At 43.2% G+C, this 25,018-nt stretch overlaps 1 protein-coding gene across 1 annotated transcript; it reads left to right on the top strand.

Annotated features, from left to right (window-relative positions):
* Positions 1 to 557: 557 nt before the first annotated feature.
* On the top strand, positions 558 to 21,070 carry LOC121401140 (retinal homeobox protein Rx1-like). Its single transcript, XM_041585485.1, has 5 exons — positions 558 to 677; positions 16,418 to 16,634; positions 19,804 to 19,952; positions 20,777 to 20,893; positions 21,017 to 21,070. Exons 1-5 carry the CDS (start codon positions 558 to 560, stop codon positions 21,068 to 21,070), a joined length of 657 nt encoding a protein of 218 aa, XP_041441419.1.
* The last annotated feature ends 3,948 nt before the right edge of the window (positions 21,071 to 25,018 follow it).

Raw genomic sequence — 25,018 nt, 5'->3', positions numbered from 1 at the left:
CCCATGTTGCCCCCCACTGCCGTTCCTGAGAGGTAACATAAATAAACGACAGCTTGTTTGCTGTGATTTTCCCCCATAAAAGCCTCTATTCTACAGCAGGAGATATTTCAGCTGAAGTGCACTTTTGTCTATCGCCTTGAAATTGATGTAAAAACGCCGCAATTACTTTTCGTGCAGGTGCCGTTCCCATTTCCCAGCAGTGAGACGGGGCTTTCGGCGTCATTTAAATATCAAACGTCGCCGCCGGGATGATAAAGAGCAAAAACAAAGCAACGATGTTTGGCAGGAATGTGGTTTTTTTTTATCATAAAACCCCATGTTTATGTCAATTTATATTCCCCGCGGTGTACAAAGGCATTATCAACGGGACGTATTTATAACTAAGAAAAATTTTGGAAGCACTTTCCAGGTATCTGAAAATAGGGGATAGTGGGGTAGAGTCCTGCAGCGGGTCAGGTACCCGCGAGTTACCTGCAAAGACATGCGGTACCCTGATGGTTGCGGGTAGAGGTTCCGGGTGCGGGTATAGAGGCGGGTCGGCAGGTTTCGGGTCGGCCATGGGTCTTCTAAATAGCGATTTTTATTCCTTTTTTGTAATCACGCCTACTTTCGATGATGTCACTTCCGGGTTTACAATGACAGCACTTGATGTCAGTGGGTCATGGTTTCTGGATAAGGTACTTGGGGGTTGGGTAGCGGGTCCAAGCAGTTAAGAATGCGGGTTGCAGGTCCGGGTTGCGGATTGCAGGTTGCGGGTCCGGGTTCCAAAAAATGGATCAGCGCAGGACTCTATAGTGGGGTTCCATTAATGGGGTATGAATTTGTTTGGCACTCACCAACCCCACCCCCAGTAATCCAAACCACTAACCTTTAGCCCCAAGCAGGCATCTTCTATTAATAAACTCACCAGCCTTGGACACTTGCTTGGTAGCACCATGCTGCCATCTTTTATCTTCTCCTAGGTATTGGGCTTGGGCTGGACAAATGGCTACTATAACAATTCAAGCTCAGTCCTAGTGTACTGCCCATGCACCCACTGCACCCCAGATTGTTCTGTAGACCCCAACACCCAAAGCCTATAACTTATTGCATTATCAATTAAATTCCCAAGATGAATAATTTGAGGGATTCTGCTCTTCAAAATGTCTCCCACCCTTGGTCCATATCTAAAACCTACATGGTACTATGTTGGACTGCCTCAAACTTTCTGGAGTTCCGAAATGTCTCTCTTGTATCATGGGTGCAGCCTCCCCCCCTCCCTTCTTCACAATCATCGCTGTTTCCATCTGTATCTGTTACCATGACAATGTGCATTTTTAGAAGCCTCTGTTTCAGTGTTAACCTTCCTTTAATTACACCCAAAGTTGTCGAAAAGGAAAGATATAAATTAAATTTTAAAAATGTCACTTGGGATGGTTAGGTAATAGGTAAAAGTGAACAAAGGGGTAACTTGAGGTTAAAATCAAACCCCCACTTTCCTTATTTAAGTGAAGGTACAGCCTGAAGGCCAGTTAGGGAGAGATTTGGGGTGAGAGGTTATTTGTGCCCTGGGTACCCCTGGAACTATAGCAGGGTGACACCCCAATGTTTCTATATATCTGTAACCTTGTTATGAGCTAAGGGGGCCCAGCCTGAAGGTCAGTTAGGGGGAGATTTGGGGTGAGTGCTTATTTGTGCCCTGGGTACCCCTGGAACTATAGCAGGGTGACTGTTACCCCAATGTTTCTATATATCTGTAACCTTGTTATGAGCAAAGGGGCCCAGCCTGAAGGCCAGTTAGGGGGAGATTTGGGGTGAGTGCTGGGTACCCCTAGATTATAACAGAGGAATTATAGCAAGTAGAACAAATAGACTTGAGTGAAATTAATTACTGAGGTGGCAGATATAAGAATAGGCATAAAATGATGTTAAAACAAACCAAACTTCACAACTGAATCCCGGGGAAAAGAGAAAACACTATGAATAGAGAACAAGAATGAAGTGATCATAATTCAGCTTCTTCCAACTCCTTTATGACAAGATTAACCACCATTAAATGCTCATCTCCTGACCTATGAAATCTGTCAAATTACCTTCTCACTTGCAATGGGCTCAAAAAGGAAAACCCGATACAATCTCTTCTCTGGGAAATAAGATTTCTTTGATTCAGCCCAAGGATTTCAACTTTATTATCAGAGTTCAAATGAAAAATGACGACTAAATTACAATAACTATTCTCTTTTGATGACCTCGTAAAAAAAATGGCATCAACAACAGGTTCTGAAACAAGAGCTGGACAGATCCTAAAGGGGAATTTAAGCTTATCGTTAGATTTGGAAGCAAATTCTCATACATTTGGCTTTTTTCTTTATTGTTGGTTTGGCCACGATCAAATTTGGAATTTAAATGATGTGCTTGGCTGGCCAAGACCAAGGCCATGATATGTTTGGCAAACTCTTTGGTGAAGGAAGTAGGAAACAAGGTGTGACTGCTCTTTCTGCGCTATGATGGGTTAATTTGTAACAAACACCATTTTGTTTGCAGTTTTGAGGCACAGATTGCAAACTGTGAATGTTTTTCTATTGAAATATTCAGTGTAAGTAACGTGGGAATTCTCCATATGTGCCACCGTCTGGGCAGATAAATCCTTTATGTGCCAACACAGATAGTCAATGTGTAGTATCCCCTACCTACACAATATGGCAGCCAATGGTTTGGTCATGACTGTCCTAGGGGTAGAGGCCTCCTCTCCTAAGGTCTATGATGTTACCTTGTATATGCTATATGGTCAAAATTATCCAGACCCTCCATCTAGAGTCCCCAAGCTTTTTTTATCCTTGACCCACTTTTTCATATAAAAAAGTTGAGGAGCAACATGCGCATGAATACAATCCCTAGCAGTGGCAAAATAAGACTTACAAGTAAGTGTAGTTGACAGTACGTATGGTGTTTATGCCTCAAAAACTTGCCTTCAAGTCAGAAATCCAGAAACGAGCACCTGCTTTGAGGAGAAACATCTGGTAGCAACATCAAAAGGCCTTTATGAGCAACATGTTGCTTGCAAGCCATTGGTTGGGGATCACTGATCTAAACACTTATTCTAGACCATCTTTGAAGGAGATGACTATGGGGAATCAGACACAAAACAAACCTAACACCACCATGTACAATGCCAAGTGTAGATTGGAGTGGTATGAAGGGCACCTGCATAGGGTTCTGGAGCTGCCAAAATTCTCTGGATTGGCAGATGCCAGGAGAACACCATGCCTGAATGTAGATTGCCAGCTGGAGAAGGAGCAATCTAGGGCTGTCCCTCGTTCTGGTGAAACAACAGGGCACATTGAAATTCCTGATAATTCTGTGCTTCCTATTTTGTGGAACAGTTTGGGGAAGGCCCTTTCCTGTCCGTACAGAGCCATGTCCTTACAGAATGGGTTTGTCAAGATGGGAAGAACCTGACTGCACAGAACCCTGACCTAAACCCAATGGAACCCCTGTGGAACTCTAGTGGGAACCTTCCCAGAAGAGATGGGGAAGTTATAGCAGCAAAGGGAGGGGCAACCCAACTAAACCCTGTGGGATGAATGAGACCCCCAACTGTGAGCCTGATCCCCAACATCAGTGCTCAACCTCACTAATGCTCTTGAGGCTGAATGGAAGCAACTCCCAGCAACAATGTTCCAACATCTAGTGGGAACCTTCCTAGAAGAGTAGGGGCAGTTATGGCAGCAAAGGGAGGGGCAACCTAACTGAACCCCTGTGAGATGAACTGGAACCCTGACTGTGAGCCTGATCCCCAACATCAGTGCCCAACCTCACTAATGCTCTCGTGGCTGAATGGAAGCAACTCCCAGCAACAATGTTCCAAATAGTGGGAACCTTCCCAAAAGAGTAAGGGCAGTTATAGCACCAAAGGGAGGACAACTAGTTAGATAGACTTCACAGCACTGATGAGGCTACAGTAATGACCTAAAAGGAAGCTATTAAATGGGGGTAAAAAAGTAGTATACTAAATATTATTCCTTATTAGGGAGAACAATAAACAATGACCACATGCATTTCATACATCTCTTGAACAAGACCTTGACGGCCCATCGGTCAATTAAAATATCTATAACATTACTTCTTCCCATCGTGTGACTCCCACACAAAGCGCCACGCCATAAATAAATTCTAGCAATGCAAACCATCGGGGAAGCCTCGGCTTTGCTGCTGGTGAAGAACTTTAACTACGTTTGAAACCCATAAATTGCTAATGCTAGCCTTATGGGGAAATAGCAGATAAAAGCCGACAATGGGTGTTTACATGTTGCAGAGAAAATCATTGGCACAAAGCAATTAAAAATAGATTTTAGGCGTCTATATTTTCTCTCCTTTCCATCCGCCGTGGGCGTGCGGCGAGTAAATCGACGAGGGCTCGGAAACCAACATCAATAACAATATTGTGCTCCAAACAAAGCTGCGGCTCATTAATAATGTAGATGTCATGTATGAGAAGATAGTGGTTACCAGCTTGACAATGGGTTTAACAAGCACGATGTTACTGGTATTGATTGCTACTGGCTCCTCGTCTGCAGAGGATCAGCCCCAAGTAGACTCTTTAGGCACATGGCTGAATGACATTTTGGTTGGAGATAGGAATTGTGGGAGATACTCAAACAAAGGAAAGCAGTGCTCTGCAACGTCTGAGATGCAAAGAGACATAGAGCGTCCCACCTTTTATGTTCAATATGGCCACACACAAGGACGACCTATATTTATACAGCTTTGCAAACTGTGGAGATGGCCTTCCCTGGAGGGCCTTGGAGCAGTGGCTTAACCTGTTGACCACTGAGGGTGAAGTTTGGGATGAAAGTCTAGTTGTATTTCCTAGATAATCCTGGAAACTTGGATTTGGATGTGAGAAAATCTGATCCCATTCATCTTGTCTACTACTTGGCCTGATATCCTGATAGTGGCGTAACTAGATATTACTGGGCCCCACAGCAAATTATTTTTCGGGCGCCCAAAAGATCTAGAGCAGTGATCCCCAACCAGTAGCTCGTGAGCAACATGTTGCTCTCCAACCCCTTGGATGTTGCTCTCAGTGTCCTCAAAGCAGGTGCTACTTTTTAAAAGCCAGACATGGAAGCGAGTTTTGGTTGCATAAAAACTAAGTATAGTGCCAAGTAGAGCCTCTTGTATGCTGCCAGTTCACATAGGGGCTACAAAGTAGCCAATCACAGCCCTTATTTGGCACCCCAAGGGACTTTTTCATGCTTGTGTTACTCCCTAAATCTTTTTACATTTGAATGTGGGGTCGGAATCTGTCGGGTAAAAAAAGTTGGTCTAGAGATTGACCTCTAATACCGATATTGATTGAAATTGAACATTAATTAGGGCCCCATGGCACCCCTATACCTCCTGTGCTGCCCTGCAGTTGCAGGGTCTGCTTCCTTTGGAGTTACGCCCTTGTATTTCGACCTACCCCACCCTTGCATTTGTTCGCTTTCACCCAATGCCTGCGTCAGGTCCACACAACTCCATCATCCCCTGGTCTGCACCATCACCCCAATCTTTCTCAAACCTGTCAATCACTTTCTCTACAACTGCCCCTTTAATTATGCCTGTGGCACATGCATCTTCTGTCTAGCCCAAGTTCTAGCTCTAGCTTGTCTAGCCCAAGTTCTAGCTCTAGATTATCTAGCCCAAGTTCTAGCTCTAGCTTGTCTATCCCAAGTTCTAGCTCTAGCTGGTCTAGCCCAAGTTCTAGCTCTAGCTGGTCTAGCTCTAGCTAGCTTATTAGCTGTACATCAATATTTCACGTACCCACATAGCGTGCCCTAATCAGATGTTTAACCTTCAAGTGGCACTTGAAGTCTGACAACCACTGGCCTATGTAAATGTGGGGTGTCCCTGCTATTCCTTTGCACATCCCATGGCTGATAAAACAATGTTTTTATATATCCATAACCTTATTATGGGGTATGGGGGGACCCGTGTCAAATCGTCTGCCTCAAAGTGAGACACGTCCATCAAGTTCAACCTTTTAAGTCTTTATATAACCTGCCTAACTGCCAGTTGATCCAGAGGAAGGCAAAAAACGCCATTTGAAGCCTCTCCAATTTGCCCAGAGGGGAAAAAAAATAATTCCTGACTCCAAAATGGCAATGGGACCAGTCCCTGGATCAACTTGTACTATGAGCTATCTCCCATATCCCTGTATTCCCTCACTTGCTAAACACCATCCAACCCCTTCTTATACCTATCTAATGTGTCAGCCATTGAGGCTTCACTTTCTCTTTTAGGAATAACAGAAAAAGAACGGGAGGACGGGAGACAGATAAATGAGACTTTGAAAGAGGTTGGGCCGCCATCAGGATGGTACTGCAACAAGTAACTGGGGAGGATCACAGGTATAGTAATGACTTTTTTATTTACCTTGCCATTCTCCGCATAGGAGTTCTGACTGATGAAACAATGTAGCAGGAACCAGTTAATGAACAGGCCTATCTTGGCTGAAGGAGGTCTGACGTCTGCTACAGTGTTCAGGCCCGGATTTGCGGCAAGGCCGCATAGGCCCGGGCCTAGGGCTGCAAAAAAATAGGGGCGGCATGCCGCCCAGCCGCATTATGGGGTCGTGTGCGTTTTTTCGCCGGCGCGCTGGGAAGGGGAGGTGAGGTGGGTGCTAGGACCGCGCGGTCGCCTGGTCGGACCGCGCGGCCTAGGGGCGCCCGACATTGAAATCCGGCGCTGACAGTGTTTCAAGAGTCACGATCAGGAGTGCAAAAAGGAACAGACAAATACTTGAATAGTTATTTAACGAATATGACCTATTTAGGAATACAAATAGAAGCGCAGATTAGCCACATGTTAATAGCGTTACACAGACAAGGAATGCATCTAAAATGCAACTGCAACATATAACAACAAGCAACTGTTGGACTTTTAGACCCAGAAGAGCATGGGACTGTCAGGCTATAAACTAGATATAACTAAGCTCACAGCTCCCCCTACTGCTGAAAAGTAGAACAGCTCTGCAGGTATTAATCTTGGAGGGGGATGGATCGACCCTACAAATAAATTTGTTTCTAGACAGTTAATAAAAATTATTTTCTTAATTACTTACAGGGCGAGCAGCTAATGAGCCGTGCGGCCGGGAGTTAATTGGAAGTGAGCGAGAGAAAGCCGAGGATAACTCCAACCAGCAGAACATCTCAAGGATTAATGCTGTGGCCCCTCAGCCGCTCATAATAAACTACAGCACACAACTTCTCTGACACTTTCCCTTTAAAAAAAAAAAAAAAAAAAAAAGAGATAAATCGCCCATGCGTGGCGCTGCAGGGGTTTCTTTCAACCACTGATTTACAAAGTGACAGTGCCCAGTCACAATGACCGTTACACAGAACTATAACCCCAGTGAGAATGAGGAATGAATGGATATTGGGAAGTTGTATCAGGAGTCAGAGGCAGCAGTGCAGAGAAGAGAAAGGGACAGACACAATGACAGTTACACAGAACTATAAACCCAGTGAGAATGAGGAATGAATGGATATTGGGAAGTTGTATCAGGAGTCAGAAGCAGCAGTGCAGAGAAAGGGACAGACACAATGACAGTTACACAGAACTATAAACCCAGTGAGAATGAGGAATGAATGGATATTGGGACGTTGTATCAGGAGTCAGAGGCAACAGTGCAGAGAAGAGAAAGGGACAGACACAATGACAGTTACACAGAACTATAAACCCAGTGAGAATGAGGAATGAAAGGATATTGGGAAGTTGTATCAGGAGTCAGAAGCAGCAGTGCAGAGACGAGAAAGGGACAGACACAATGACAGTTACACAGAACTATAAACCCAGTGAGAATGAGGAATGAATGGATATTGGGAAGTTGTATCAGAAGTCAGAGGCAGCAGTGCAGAGAAAGGGACAGACACAATGACAGTTACACAGAACTATAAACCCAGTGAGAATGAGAAATGAATGGATATTGGGAAGTTGTATCAGGAGTCAGAGGCAGCAGTGCAGAGACGAGAAAGGGACAGACACAATGACAGTTACACAGAACTTTATATCCAATATGTCGAAGTACTGAGAGAAAGCAAACAGAGCAGAGCTAGCTGCTAAATTCCTTTTATTGGACACAACATGTTTCGGGCGGGTGCCCTTTATCACTTGATAAAGGGCACCCGCCCGAAACATGTTGTGTCCAATAAAAGGAATTTAGCAGCTAGCTCTGCTCTGTTTGCTTTCTCTCAGTACTTCGACATATTGGATATAAGGTTAGCACCTGGAGCGGGGGTGTTCAACTGAGATTGAGAGCAGGAAACCACCTTTCCCCAGTCGCATATTCTTTTCTTTGAGTTACACAGAACTATAAACCCAGTGAGAATGAGGAATGAATGGATATTGGGAAGTTGTATCAGGAGTCAGAGGCAGCAGTGCAGAGAAGAGAAAGGGACAGACACAATGACAGTTACACAGAACTATAAACCCAGTGAGAATGAGGAAAGAATGGATATTGGGAAGTTGTATCAGGAGTCAGAAGCAGCAGTGCAGAGAAAGGGACAGACACAATGACAGTTACACAGAACTATAAACCCAGTGAGAATGAGGAATGAATGGATATTGGGAAGTTGTATCAGAAGTCAGAAGCAGTAGTGCAGAGACGAGAAAGGGACAGACACAATGACAGTTACACAGAACTATAAACCCAGTGAGAATGAGGAATAAATGGATATTGGGAAGTTGTATCAGGAGTCAGAGGCAGCAGTGCAGAGAAGAGAAAGGGACAGACACAATGACAGTTTCACAGAACTATAAACCCAGTGAGAATGAGGAATGAATGGATATTGGGAAGTTGTATCAGGAGTCAGAGGCAGCAGTGCAGAGAAGAGAAAGGGACAGACACAATGACAGTTTCACAGACCTATAAACCCAGTGAGAATGAGGAATGAATGGATATTGGGAAGTTGTATCAGGAGTCAGAACCAGCAGTGCAGAGAAGAGACACTTTGGACACAATGAGGAATGAATGGATATTGGGAAGTTGCTTAGTTACATTTTCTTTCATTAGGCAGAAGTGATTTTTTAGTTGGCGTTCCCCTTTAAGACAGCGGCAAAGAAAAGGGTGGCTATTGGCTCATGAACACACAATATGTTTTATTCTGTGGTACAAATCAGAGACAATTTGTCACTTTGTATCAGCTCTTTGATCTGCTCCACATCTTCATCCCGTCCTTAAAGTAAATAGCAGTGAAACTGTAATTGCAGTGTCTGTGTGCGGCAGTCTCCTTAAAGAATAAGGGTTATTATGTCTGGAATTCTGCTATGCATTCTCCTATACTAAGCACAATTCAGCAGGAACAGTCCCTAAGTTTGCTCATAGTCTGTACAGAGAGATCCCATAAAACTATGGCAGCATAGGTATTCCCCTGTACTAAGCACAATTCAGCAGGAACAGCCCCTAAGTTTGCTCATAGTCTGTACAGAGAGATCCCATAAAACTATGGCAGCATAGGTATTCCCCTGTACTAAGCACAATTCAGCAGGAACAGTCCCCTAAGTTTGCTCATAGTCTGTACAGAGAGATCCCATAAAACTATGGCAGCATAGGTATTCCCTGTACTAAGCACAATTCAGCAGGAACAGCCCCTAAGTTTGCTCATAGTCATAGTCTGAAGCTGCCATATTGATTGCTGGGCGGCCTTGCAGTGCCCCAGGCTTTACACATGACAATTGTCTATGGAACGCAATATAATCACATCTCTCAGTAGTAAAAGATACTCTACAGCTGAACTACAACTCCCTGCCCCCATAAGACTGAATGCTGTAGTTCAACAAGCTCTAAAGCCTGGACAGTGTCGTTCAGTAGAGCCTATTTATTCACATAAAACATTCTGACATTGCCATGACCTAAACATCATTAAAAGTGGGAGAATTCCTGGCCCCCCTTTAAATGTGCTCAGAACTTCAGTGCCCCCACGATACAGAGAAGCCCATAGAGAAGCAAGAAGATGCAAGTGATGGAGATGAAAGGGCAAACAAAAAGGCTATTTGGGAAAACAGGAGAGATATTTTTGTGCCGCATCTAAACCTTCAAAGTATCTTTTTTCCCCCCAATAAAACACCAGGGTTTCACAAACAACTCCACTAAAAAGCCCAAATGTTCTACAGAGACGCTTGTGATCTCGACTCATCTGCGAACAACATGCAACCAAAGTATACGTTAATCCGTCTTCCAATGAGACACGAAAGCCTCTCCCCCAATTTATAGGGTAACCTTGATCTTCTCCGGCATGCTACAAGCCCAATTATTCACCCGCCTTTGTGCCAAATCTGTCGCACTCAAGGTCGTTGCTCTGAAAGCCAGCGAAGGTGATTAATAAATACAGTTAAATAAGTAGAATGATGATTAATTGTTGCACACTAATTGCCTACTCCTTCTGTCCAGTCTTTTAGCGGGAAATCAAGAGGAAACTTATCCTAACCAATTTATTGCTCATTGATCCAGGCCGTTAACTAGCAGAAGGCCAGAATGTTATCAGAGGCTCCTCCGGCAGTAGAAGGGTTAATAAGGGCTGGTTATGGTTACAGAGTAAACCAACTTTGTGTCATAGATATGAGTATAGGAGAGACGCAAGCAAACAAGGAGGGGTTGGTCAATAGTATTCTGGCTGCCAGATAACAATGACACAGAAGCAGAAGGGCACGGGTGACTGGGAGAAAGGGGAAGAAACAGTTAAGTCGTTATAGAGGATACGAGAGTCGTTTAGAGGTGGAGAGTTCAAAAGGGAAGAACATGAGGAACTACATCAACAGAAAAGAAAAAGAAAAGCTCTAAGAGTTTCTGGAGATTGAAAGGAAGAATGAGAGAATAAAGCAAGGTGAAGAACCGACGAAGAACTCAAGGTGAGAAGGAATCTGAAGAGAGGACAATAAGGACCAACATCTATGGGTCAGTTAGGGTAAACTGCATGTTGAACCATATGAAACAGTAAGGCCTATGGAATAACTGAAGCAGTCGAGTTCTGGACTGGTATGAACTTCAGAGGAACACTGTGAAGGCCAGAAGAAGTAGCCTTTGAAGGAATCTTTCTATTTCCACCACAAGCAGATGGTAATAAAATTCCATCCGCTTTGATGGTGGAAAGATGAAGGAGAAAGAACCGAGTACTCTAATTCCAAGTAAATAACAGGACAGACTTCCTGGACCTTAGCCGTAGAAAGCCACCGACCATGACCTGGTTATTGTGATATGGAATGGTGAAGCGTTACTCTACAGTGTTTACTTTGGTTCATGATTAATGGAGGACAGAAGATAGAACCCTTTGCGAAGGGGGGGGGTATCTTACTTTTTGAGTGTCACTTCTTCAGACTACTTTGTGGACCTTCATTTGTTATGGAGACCCAAGATCAACATGATAGAATCAATTTGTCTTCACATATTACCGAGGAGCCTTTGCAAGGATACACTTTTATCCCAAATTTAAGGACGGCCGTATAAGAAGATTATAGGAAACTCTAGAAGGCTTCCCGGCACATAGACTCTAGCAACTGTCATTTCACGGTGGCCATCTGTCTGTAGTTCAAGGGCTTAATATCCTTCCTTGGGCTACTGGTTATTGTTGAATCCTAGCCCATGGAACTCAGAACATCCAAGAGTCGCTCAAACCCTGGTTTATCATATTCCATAGAGGAAATTCTGAAGAAACCTTCTCATAAGAATGTTTCCAACAAGCCTTTCTCAAGTTATTCTTATACAGAGGAATAAGTAACAACACACCTGAGAACAGCAGCTGAGCTGAAAACGGGTAAGTAGAAGGGCAATCATAAAGTGATCTTCAAAATTCAATAAAATGTATTATGAGAGGAAATTAATTCCCTTTTTAACTCTGTGATGTCCCAGAGGTGACATTTGTAAAGATGCAAAGACCCTGCCCATTTGCTCGAGAAAGATCAGTTTATTTATGTTCGATGCATTGATGAGTCCTGTGACTATCCCAGGCGTTTCTAGTTTTCTCCTCATTGGAACTTCTCATTTCCTATTAATTACTTGAGACCAGAGCAATTATTGTCCATCTTACTCCATTCTCTGGTGAGACATTTGTCTAAGACTTTATTTTGGAGTACCCCTTCCCCAACTGCCTCGGCCCTATGTCTCCAACTTTCCTTCCCCTAGTAGGTTCTAGATTTCTAGGGTTACTGACCCATGTGGATTGCGAGTTGCCTAATTAACTGTGATTTCACTTTATACTCAGGGAAGTCTAACGCCTTATCAGCCCCTTACTAGGTTTATAGGATTACTGTCCCAGCTGGGATACCCATTACCTTACTATAAAATCATACAACTAATATGTAATTGTATTTCATTGTCAGGGGAGCCATATGCCTTCCCCTAACAGGTTCCATGTTCCTAGGATTTCTGACCATTTCCCATTACCAAACTTCCTGAGATCACACTTCATGCTCCGGAGAGCCCTGTGCCTCCCCCAGGTTTTCTTTCCCTACTGGGCTTGATGTTTCTAGGGTTACTGGTCCATCTTGGTTGACCATTGCCAAACTGCTTGACATTTCACACTTGGGGGAGCCCTATGCCTTGCACAGGTTTCCTTCCCCAACAGTTTTATATTTCTAGGGTTCCCGGCCCATCTGGATTGCAGTTGCCTAACTTCCTAATGTGACATTTCTTGCTTGGCCGAGCCCTGTGCCACTTCCAGGCTTCCTTCCCCTACTGAGTTCTATGTTTCAAGGGTTTCTGGTCCATCTGCGTACTGACCATTGCCTAACTGCTTGACATTTCATAATTAGGGGAGCCCTATGCCTTGCACAGGATTCCTTCCCCTACTGATTTCTATGTTTCTAGGGTTGACCAATGTCTATCTGCCTATGGTCACATTTCTTGCTTAGGGGAGCCCTATGCCTCTTCCAGGTGTCCTCCCCTACTGAGTTCTAGGGTTCCATTGACCATTACCTAACTGTTTGACATTTCATATTCAGGGGAGCCCTATGCCTTACGCATGTTTCCTTCCCCTACTGAGTTCTATCTTTCTACGGTTCCTGACCCATCTGCGTTGACCATTACCTATCTGCCTACGGTCACATTTCTTGCTTAGGGAAGCCCTATGCCTCTTCCAGGTGTCCTCCCCTACTGTGTTTTAGGGTTCCTGGCCCATATGAGCTGCCCATTACCTAGCTGCCCCAGATCAGACAGTTAATTTCCCACCTGATCTGTCCCAGGCTTTCTACAACACCACCAGTACCCTCCAGACATAGTTCTGTGATGCTGTTATGGATCTTCTCCAACAATATAAATATGGTGATCCATAAATGCCAAGCCTTTGTGCAAGCCTGCTTGTAGAGGAATAAATCTGAGGTTGGTTACCGATTTGTACAGTAAGGGAAGCTAAGCAGCTGCATACAAATAATGGAGAACAAGCACGGATAATCAATCATAACGATCGTTAGGGCGACTTCATAAAATAAAAATGCACCGTGTGTTTGGCTGCGATGAGACGGTTGTGGAATATAATTCAGCATTTGGAAAAGCTCTTGTGGCACAGACCAATCCGATGTGCAGGGCCAAACTGGGGGTAAAAACACATCCACTCCTATATTGGGGTAAAACTTCAAAAATGTATAAGCATAAACAAATGCTTGCTTTCTGCAGCTCAACCAAAGCTTTCAGTAGTGGGAAGAGATGAATATGGTTTGAATATAATAGAAATATAAAAAAATATTACAGAAAGTATATTTTTATTGGTAACACTAATTTAGCTAAACCTGGTGATCAGGTAGCTAATCATGTGCTGTAAAGGTATTCCAGAATGAACTCAAATTGTTCTGTTAAACTGGCACAGACCTAAATGAAGCCATTTAGTGACTTTGTTTTAATGGATTTCAAATGAAAACTTTTCTCACTTGCTACTGTTTACTCACAAAAAAATTCCCCATGTAGCCACGTTCTTTTTTACATTTCATTCTGCATACCTACATAATCTAGATGACAGTCCCTGACCCGAAACCACAGTAAAAAAAAGCCACACAAACAGGGGCGCTAAAACAAACACTAAAAACCCATTGGTTGCCAGGGACCCCCCATACAAGTTAAAAAAAAAAACAATTGGTGGTTAGGGGCCCCCCATAAAAGTTAAAAAAACTTTATTGGTGGACAGATAGAGAGTGCAGAGAGACTGAGTGCAAGTAAGAAGGAGATGTGCTTTGGCAATGTTATTAGGATGTATGATCTAAGAGACTGTACATATGAGGTGAAGGAGAGAACAGAAACATATGACTCCATGTCAGAAAACCTGGTTACATGAAATAATAGTGGAGGCCCTGATAAAGAAAAAGCAGCAATAAGATTTATGCTAGAGAGAAAAAAAAAGGAGTTTTGGTTTTAGCTATGTTAAATTTGAAGTAGCAAAAGGACATATGAAGGGAAGCAGCAGTTAGACACATGGACAACTGGGGAGAAAGAAAAGTCCAGGGACAGAAGTTAGTATTAACAGTCGAAGGAGCTTTTCAGAGTATTAGTGGAGTTATAGAGAAAACATGCCGTCTTGGGTCTATAAAGTTTCATACAAGAAAGAGATAGAATAGTTATATCAGTATGAATGATAAAAGACTCCCTTTCTTACCACATTAGTAAAGTTCGTTCAGCTGTCCTCCCCTGATGGCAGGGAGGGCCTGCAAACAGCACGGCAGCATGAGAACAGAGTAGTAGAAGGGGCGGAGCCACAGTGGGAGATGTGGTGGAGGAGTGGTCCTAGAGCCCTCCGGATTCAATTTCTAAAAGGAGATCAGGAGCGGCCCACTTGAATAAAATATTGAGCGGCCCCTCTGGCATTTTCCCGAACAGATACATTGCCAGTCCGGGCCTGCCGATGTGGCTGTTGTTTGACTGCAACTCCCAGCAGACTTAAGTCAAAGTAAACTCAGAGCCAATAGCACCAGGGGCACTTTTTCTCTCTGCAGCCTTCCCAATGGGAAAGCCTGACAACTCCAGTACTAACTATGGGGTAATAGAATTACAAAGTCAAAATTTGCCACAGTTCTAGTAACCCATAGCAACTTTAAGAAGTTGTTCACCTTTGCATTAACTATTAGTATGATGTAGAGAGTGATATTCTGAGACAATTTGCAATTGGTTTTCATTTTTTATTATTTGTGGTTTTTGAGTTATTTAGCTATTTATTCAGCAGCTCCCCAGTTTGTCATAGTTTTATGGGATGCTAGGGTTCAAATTACCATAGCAACCATGCACTGATTTGAATAAGAGACTAGAGTATAAATATGAGAGGCCTGAATAAAAAAGTAATAAAAGTAGCAATAACAAAAATTGTGTAGTCATATTTAGATGGGGCCAGTGACCCCCATTTGAAAGTTAGAAAGAGTCAGAAAAGGATGGTAAATAATTAAAAAAAACAATAAAAAATAAATAATGAAGACCAATTGAAAAGTTGCTTTCTATGACATACTACAACATAACTTAAAGGTGAACCACCCCTTAAATCAAATGGCATTTAAAAAGGAAAGTCTAAAACAAAACATGCAATGGTGAATTTGCCCTTTAAACCGATTCCCATCCTACATGGAAAAGGATAAGCTTTCTCTCTTGACATAAAGGAAAAGGAGATTTTATTCCGGTTCCATGTGACAGTGATGGCTGAATGATGGGCCTTGAAAGGTTCTGGAGAGATGTTACAGGAGAGTCTTATTTTCCCTCTGATATATAGTAATAAAAAAAATGAAATTCAATGAAGCGCAGAAAACTATGAGCGATCAGTCAGAGCCGGCGCCAAATTCATGGGGTTTCCGCTCTCAAAAATAACCATTAAAAAAAAGAAAGAAGGAAATTAATATGGGACAAAATGGGATAAAAAATAAATGACTAAAACAGTTTCGGATTTATTTCCAAGTGAATAGCTAAAAGGGATGTAGACTTAAAGGTACACTCACCCCTAATCTCTCCTAACTGGCCTTCAGACTGGGCCCCCTTAGCTCATAACAAAGTTACAGATATATAGAAACATTGGGGTAACAGTCACCCTGCTATAGTTCCAGGGGTACCCTGGGTACAAATAATCACTCACCCCAAATCCCCCCCCTAACTGACCTTCAGACTGGTCCCACTTAGCACATAACAAGGTTACAGATATATAGAAACATTAGGGTAACAGTCACCCTGCTATAATTCCAGGGGTACCCAGGGTACAAAACACTCACCCCAAATCTCCCCCTAACTGACCTTCAGACTGGTCCCACTTAGCTCATAACAAGGTTACAGATATATAGAAACATTGGGGTAACAGTCACCCTATAGTTCCAGGGGTACCCAGGGAACAAATAAGCACTCACCCCAAATCTCCCCATAACTGACCTTCAGGCTGGGCCCACTTAGGGAAAGAAGAGGAATATATGAAGGTTACTCATGATACTGTGATGTTGCCTTTAGGTTCCCCTTTGGAGGTTCCAGAAGAAGAACCAGAAGTTCCATCAGGAGCCGTTGCTTTCAGAGCTGGGAGCCCGAAAACAAACTCCCCACTATCTGAGAATAAGGGACAATGTTCCTGGGTCAGACTCCCAGACAGTGAATGGTAGAGATGAGTTTGAAGCTGAACACCATGAAGGGGAGGATGAGCTGAGCGACACCCCGCAGGAAAGCTCCACATGTAAGTGCAACAGGGATAAGTCCTAAGTACTGGAATTTGGGTGAGTTCGGGAAGTTGAGGTCTTTCACCTTAAATTGTATAATGTAATGTATTCCCCTTATAGAGGCTTCAGGGCCTAAATAAGGGGGTGAAGGCATTGTGGACAAATATGAGGGAGCGCATCTGGGAGACAAATGATTGGTGGGTACAGAACGACAGAAGGTACCAGGCCACAGTGTTACCCCTCAGCTCCTCCATAGCAACAAGTTAGAGTCCTGCGCTGAACCACTTTTTGACACCCTCACCCAATCCGAATCTGCGAGCCAAACCACAATCCGCATGTTTACCAACTTGGATCCGCTACCCGACCCCGGTCCGCAACTGCCTTATGCGCATCCCGGAAGTGGCACAAGTAGGCGGAGTCAGAAAAAAAGTTTTGTGAAATTTTAAAAAGGAATTAAATATAACAGAAGATAAGAAATATAGATGAGACCCGCTACCCGCATCTATATCCGCATGCGAAAATCCTACCCTCATACCGCATTTTTTGCGGGTAACCTGCAGGTATCCGACCCGCTGCAGGACCACAATTGTCAAGCAGCGAGCCATATATTTTTATATATAGGCACCCAAGGGCTGCACCCCCAAAACTGCTGCTGCCCTAGACATAAGCCTATGGGTGCCTATATTAAACACATGGACTGTTGGCCCCTGGCCCCACTACTTGCCATAAAGTCCCTTGGTTCAGCAGCGCAGGAGGCTGTTGGCAGCTCCACAAGCAAATAGGAATATTATTTTCCCCCAATTATCACCATCAGACCAATATCCCCCCCCCACTACAGCACCTACTGTGTAATTGGCTCAACCTCACCTAATACTTCTAAAAAATCAAAATCCATCTCCCCGAAAAAAAAAGCAAATTGTAATAAACATTCATTGCGGCAAGAACGATCCGCAATTCGGGATTCTTGGGGCGCGTGGGGAACCGGTGAGTGGGAAATAGGGATGCACCGATTCCAGGATTCGGTTCAGGATTTGCCAGGATTCAGCATTTTTCTGCAGGTTTCGGATGAATCCTTCTGCGTGGTCAAACCGAATCCAAATCCTAATTTGCATATGCAAATTAGGGGCGGTGGGGAATCACATGACTTTTTGTCACAAAACAAGGGATTAAAAAATGTTTTCCGCTTCCCATCCTTTAATTTGTGTATGCAAATTAGGATTCGGATTTAGTTCGCCCGAATCTTTCGTGAAGGATTCGGCCAATCCAAAATAGTGGATTCGGTGCATCCCTACTGGGAAATATGTTAGACGGAATAATACTGATTATGGATAAGGGGGAAAAAACATTTTGAATAACGGCGAGTGTTTTTGAAATGGTATTCAGTAAAATAATGAAGATAGAAAAGGAAGTTTCCCCTAATGAATTCACTGGGTGTAATTTCATTTACTGGGTGGAGTTCCCCTTTAACGATGATAAATGATACAGCTGGTCCCAGTCTTTACACTTCAGCTCTCTGTATTGTAGGGGGTCTGTACCCCCATATCTTGTAGCTAGACCCCCATTCTCAGCCCTATATCAACTAGGGATGCACCGAATCTACTATTTTGGATTCTGCTGAACCCCTGAATCTTTCACGAAAGATTCGGGCAAATACCGAACCAAATCCTAATCTGCATATGCAAATTTGGGTTGGGAAGGGGAAAACATTTTTGACTTCCTTTTGTGACAAAAAGTCACGCGATTTCCCTCCCTAGGATTCGGATTGGCCAGGAGGAAGGATTCGGCCAAATCTGAATCCTGCTGAAAAATGCAGAATCCAGAATGGAATCCTGGATTTGGTGCAACCCGAATATCAACCCTATGAAGAGTCTCTAGGGTCAGAACTCGGGGTACACGAAAGAGACATATCATATGCCTTGGGCTCCCTCGAAGGTGTGGACAGGGGAACAGGACGGGTGATGCTGGGGGTGGGGCTACAAGGTACCAGCCAGTGATTGGAAAAAAAGGATTGACTGGTATTACTCCAAAAACTCATTCTCTGCTAAATAAGCTAAATAGAAAATAGCTATTTTTTTTCTTTCCAATTTCTGGCTTCAGTGAACCGATTCTCAGCGTGAAATCCGGCAGATGGGTTTTACCTGTACTCAGCTCATTACATCCCCAGAGCATCAGTCACGGAGGTGCCGCCACTTTCTCTCCTCTTCTGTTTGATCTCGGCCGCAATCCTCCTGCCGGTCCATAGAGGCAAATACGTTATTTGCAACGCGCTGGTTCCACAAGCCGCCTGGGCTCCCGGATCATTGGCAGGATTAGGCCAGGAATATACTGGTCCCTTGTAATGAGATCCTTACAGACATTTGCTTCCACTGGGGATTAGGGGTCAGTATGAATGACATTCACTCCACAATAACCAGAATATATGAAGAAAAATCACTTTAGGGCCCCCCAACACTTTGGGAATATGACATTTTTCATACACATAACCTGAAACAGTGTCTCACTGACAGTGGTCTAATTAGATTTGTAATCAAGCTCCGATCCCACCCTCCAGACAAACCTCCCACTGCCCCTCATACCCTCAAGACGTCCACTTGCACAAACACTTTCAACTTTCTTGCTCCATTACTCATAGGCTGGATAACTCATAGGCTGGATAAACTCATAGGCTGAATAAACGCATAGGCCGGATAACGCATAGGCCGGATAACGCATAGGCCGGATAACGCATAGGCCGGATAACTCATAGGCCGGATAACTCATAGGCCAGATAACTCATAGGCCGGATAACTCATAGGCCGGATAACTCATAGGCCGGATAACCTCATAGGCCGGATAAACTCATAGGCTGGATAATTTATAGGCCAGACTACTCCTAGGCCAGACTACTCCTAGGTTGGCATTCTAGTATATAACGACTCCAGTCAATTAAAAGATCACATTGCCCCAGGCCCAGTCTGAGGGACAGAACCAGCTCTCCACTTTAGGACATTGGGTGGTGTAAGTGCCAGTGGTTTAATGACCATGGGGCAGGAAGGTGTGATTTATGTGACTGTCCCGGCTTTTCCTCCATTGGGCCAGCATGGGATACAGCACAACATGAGGATGAGGGGTAGGGCTGCACAAGGCCCAAATGTCCTGGGTCTTTTGCACTGTAGGTCATTGATTCCACCAACCATTCCATTATAGGTGACCGGAAGAACAAGAGAACAAGAATCAGGACCACCTTCACCATGGCACAGCTGCTTCAGCAGATATTCCAGGTTACCCACTACCCCGACGTACAGACACGTGACCAGCTGGCTGCAAAAATCCAGCTCCCAGAGATCCAAGTGCAGGTGGGTCCCGACTTGTAAATGTAATTGATATTAAAAGCGGAGTCTGCCGGTTCTGACTCCTGAAACAATGTAGCATGAGCTTGCTGACTGCATCACAACCATAACCCCAGGCTGATCCATCTAGTAAACTGACTTGATTGCCGTGACAGCACTGTCAGTTCAGACTCAGTAGCTCTGTGCTGTTTTTTCTTCTTTTTTAAATAAATTGTGAGATGCATGGAAATGCAATAATCCTGTCTAGTTAATGATGTGCGGCGCAGATAAGCTCCTTAGCTCTTTATGCTGCTGCGAACAAAAGGGGAAAATATATACACGGAAAATTGCCGGGTGTCAAAAAAAAAATCCTTTTCACTCTGTGCTATTTTTGACAATAAGCTTGTTTACCTTTAATGAGAGGGCAGTGCCTCACTGTTAGAATAGCGGGAATGTTCTCTAGTGATATGATTCCCATAATGCAGGTCTTTAAGTCAAAATGCTGCCAAAATGATGAGAGTGTCCGTACTTGATTGGTGGCCAAATCAAAAAAGTACAGACAGTTAGGGTCACTGACACTCTCACCTTCGATCAGAGCTGAAAGCCTGGCATTGGCAGTCTAAAACTGCTAACATCTCAGAAATAACTAAAAATGCAAAAAGTGTTGAGGAGAGAGCTCTAAATACGTTCACATCAATTTACATTTTTGGGCAGAGATCTCCTTTAAATGCTATTGTCTTAGCAGATGCAATGGGGTTACTCTATCTAGAGCAAATGCTTCTCCATATTTAGAAGGCAACGTGGTGGTGGGTCACGAGACAATAACACTTCTTCCTATTCTTCTCGACAAGATATGGTTTCAAAACCGAAGGGCGAAATGGAGGAAATACGAAAAACTGGGCAATTTCGGAGGGCTCCAGCATCTCACGTCGGTCTATATGGTCCCTGCCCCAAAGTCAGATTGCATGGTAAGGAAGTTGGGTTGAGGTTATGCTCACTATGCTCTCCTATCATGCAGTCAAAATGTCAAACATATTCAGATTTACACAGTGCAAGAATTTAAATCCACATTCATGATTATACCATTAAAGATTAAGAAGTACAAGTGTCAGAATGGGTCTCCTTGGGTCCACCAGAAAACCTGAAACACTTAGGCCCAAGCTCACAGCAGTAAGAGATAGATAGTCAAAATAGACCTGCGCCCTGAGAAGTATTGGTCAAGACTTAACAAATGTTTGGATAACAGCAGGGTTTGGAGATCAGGAGAAGGCAATCTCATTAGTCAATAGAGAGCTCAGTAGGGATATGGCAAGATAGTTTCCTCTCTATATACAACATCACAGTCGTTCATTGAAAATACAGGACAAACATAGACATACAAGGACGAGGGAGGCTTATCGATAAAAAAAAAATACGTTGACATGTTTTAGTTCACTAGGTTGGGTAGACAGGTTGGGCTAATTGGCCTTTTATCTTGACAACCAATTCTATGTTTTTATGATTGATAAGACAGGGCAAGGAGGTGCTTAGATATAGTTATTACAGATATCCACCATATGACTCCTCAGCATTACTCTCCTCCCATTGAACATACTTTTTTTCAGCTAGCGACTAGCACATTTATTAACTTCCAGCTTTAGTTCTAATTCTCTTAATAGGTTACGGCTGGACTAGTTCTGTTGAATGATAACATGCTTTAACTTTAGATACAGTGTTAGATCTAAGTCGTTGGTGAATATACTCCATCTCATTGGCCTACAGACTATGTTCTGGCTCTGTGATAGAATTATAAAATGTGGTTCTGCCCCTTCAAATTCAAAAATATGATTACAGCACAAAACAAAATTACAATAAGTACAAACACCGTTTGTCTGAAGGTCTGGGACTTGCGTAAAATAAGTTGCTTTTAGATCAATGGTTCCTAAAACAGAGGGCTTGGAGCAATGGCCATCTGGGAGAAGTATTTGGGAGATGGGTCATTTCTCTCCTACATACACCTGAAAGGCCAGCTTGAAGGCAGTGATGGCGAAAAAATTGGGAGAATGGCTCAATTAACTTCTAAATTTACACTGGAAAACCCGCCCGAAGGTCGGTTGGAGGTGAGATTTGGGGAGAATAGTCAATTAGTTCTCCTAGATTTAACACCTGAAATCCCAGCTTGAAGTGCCAAGTTAGGTGAACATTGGGATAAATGGTCAATTGTATCTGTCAAAATACACTGGAAACCCCAGCTTGAAGGTCATTGGAGTGAGATTTGGGCGAGGATATCAATAGGCTCGCCTAGATACACCTGAACAAGCCCAACTTTTAATGTCAGCTAAAGGTGAGTATTTGGGCTGAAACTTATTTGTTGCCCTAAATATCCTTGGCTGAATGACTGATAATACTTCAACTACATGACCAAAGTTTTAGACCTCTGAGGGGGAGGGTGAAGGCAGCTGCGTTCAAAGGCTTCACCATAAAAAGATTTAGCAATCACTTCATGACCTGGAGAATTTGAATGCCCTCCATAGATGTTTCACCATAAAAACTTCCATGGATCAATTTACTCTGGCCCAATCCTGATCCAAAAGCTTCTGTTCCTCCTACAATCTGAATTTTTGGGTTTCTCAATGACGTTTTCTTCTGCTCTCACAGGACTTTAGTCGCAGTCAAGCAAGTTACATGATGTGGACCTGTCACATTATTACCCCTTCCAAGGAGCACCTTTCTTTAGCAATGGACCAAGCATGGCCAACCTCTAAAATCCAACAATTCACTGCCTTTTCCGGTCACTTATTTATTGAGCCACTGCCACAAAACAACGTTCATAGTTTAATGAAGTGAAAACATAAAGAATATGTGCCAACCTTCCAGTGGCATTTGGGAGCAATTAAGATGATAAAGTGGTGCCACCGACTGCATGGATTGTTTTCTTAAAGCTTAGAGCAAAGGGCTCATTCTATGGTGAGGGAAATTGATGGAGAATGCTCAAGGACTCCCAGGGGAAAAGCCTTTCAAGTATAATGAAGACAAGCAGGATTTGCCTATCTGACCGGATTTATTTGTACGATTGCAGTTTGCTGAAATGGTTGCAAATTGGGATCACTTCCCGTTATGAGGTTTTATGTACGTCAGATTTGCCGTGGAAATTAGTGAATGTGCAGGCCTGCCCTAATCTGCAGGACCCTGTGGCTTTGGTTGGGTTCAGGCCAACAAACGCACCAGTGAGTTCGGCCGAGCCTCTTCTTGCCACCGCTCCTGCTTGCACACTAAGTATAAAACCGATTCCAGCTCCGCCAGAAGCCAGCGGTGTTGGAGTCAATGCGGTCGGGGACAGATTGTTGATCCGCCACATCCACTAGTAGAAATGTATATTCTCATATGTATATTCTTGTTGAGCGTTTTCAAACAAATTAAAATGTAAGTAACAATGACTTAGAATATGGTCTAACCTACAGGCCTCAAGCTGTTATTCCTCTTATACCAAACATGAGAAATTACCGTTGAAGGTGGTATTCACCTGTAATGGGGAGGGTTTAACATTTTACCAAAGGCAGATATTGGCTGCTCACTGTGATTCAAGCCGGCGATCATTCAACGCGCCCGAGATTCCAATGTCTGGATCAGTCACAAAACTAAAGCCTCACGGTAGGCTGCAAACTACCAAACTTCACTCTCAGTAGAATTTCAACACGCAGGTCCCCCTTTCCACTGTCAACATCTACTAGCAGGATCTTAACCAATTGGCTTGGAGAAAACAATGGATCACCATTGCCATGTCTAGACTGGGTGGAATCCCCTTTAACAATATGAAGTTTTTCCTACTTTACAACATTAAAATAAAGTGCATGATTGTTCCAAACCAAATTGTTACGTAATCAGCTAATTTTGTTTACTTTGATGTGGTTCTTCCAGGAGAATAGAGCTTGAGTTTATGGCTGCAGGTTCTTGGACACGGCCCAGTTTAGGGGTCCAACAGCTGAAGAAATATGTTAATTGCCCTCTGATCGCAGCAACGATGAGTCAGGATTACCAGAGAAAGCAGTACTTCTTCATTGGAGATCAATTGGCATTAAGTGGGGTCCTGGAGATCTGGGAAGGTCTTTTGAGAAGTTGTGGACTATAGCACCCAGCATGCACTAAATTCTTTGGTAATTAAGAATGGAGTATGCTTGCTGCTGTAGTCAAATTGAATTTGAACCATTCTTTAGGAAAATTTTTTTATGCCCCTTTAAGTATTCCATTAAACTTGGAATAAAGTAATCCGATAAGTATCCAAAAAAACATCCATTAAGTATCCATAAACATCCATAAAATGGAATTATCAATCAGGCTAGAAGCACTGTATTTCAAGCGCACTGTTATTTAAAGCACAGTCATATATAGGCAGGAACGTCAAAACTCAATCTCACAGGAGCCCACTTGCAGAAGACATTGGGAAACAATAGGAATGCTTGACGCGTGGAAAAATAAAAAAAAAAGCAAACCAGCAGCAACCCCTCGGGGAGTTGGCGAGATCGATTCCCCATGCTGATTCAGATTATAGGATTTCTTTCCTTAACTCCTAGAGCTACAAGAACCCGCATGATATTTCTTTGTCTTTCAACCAACAAAAATGTAGAATTCACAGTTCTCTGTGGGAACTTGTGCGGTTTATGTACTCAGTGCATTAACTTCAATATAATATATATATATATATAAGAATATATATATATATATATATAATATATATATATAATATATACGTATACAGCTCATAGGAACCAAAACTGCTCCTTTGAAAAAAACAAAAGCAATTATTACAGCATCAGGAGGATCCATACAAACTGGTTGCCAACATCTTTGTGTTTACCGCACCTTCCCCTCTGCCTTGGGAAGTTGTTCATCTTGATCCTCATTCTGTAATGCTACCCCTCACCTTCCCCTCTGTCTGGGCGAGCCATTTTCGCGCTCCATCTGTTGAGTTACTAGTTGTACCTTGTCTGTGGGCTATGTTATTTGTAACGGCTATTAAATGTTCAAATTTAACAAAGGATTTTACCACAGAATTTATTATTCGTTTTAATGTATTAAGTCTTGAATGTACCAAGTAATAATCTTACTGTATCACA

Source organism: Xenopus laevis, chromosome 3L, assembly GCF_017654675.1.
Source record: "Xenopus laevis strain J_2021 chromosome 3L, Xenopus_laevis_v10.1, whole genome shotgun sequence".
NCBI classification, from domain to species: Eukaryota; Metazoa; Chordata; class Amphibia; order Anura; family Pipidae; genus Xenopus; species Xenopus laevis.
The sequence above is the reverse complement of the archived record's forward strand: the minus strand, read 5'-3'. Positions and strand labels throughout refer to the sequence as shown.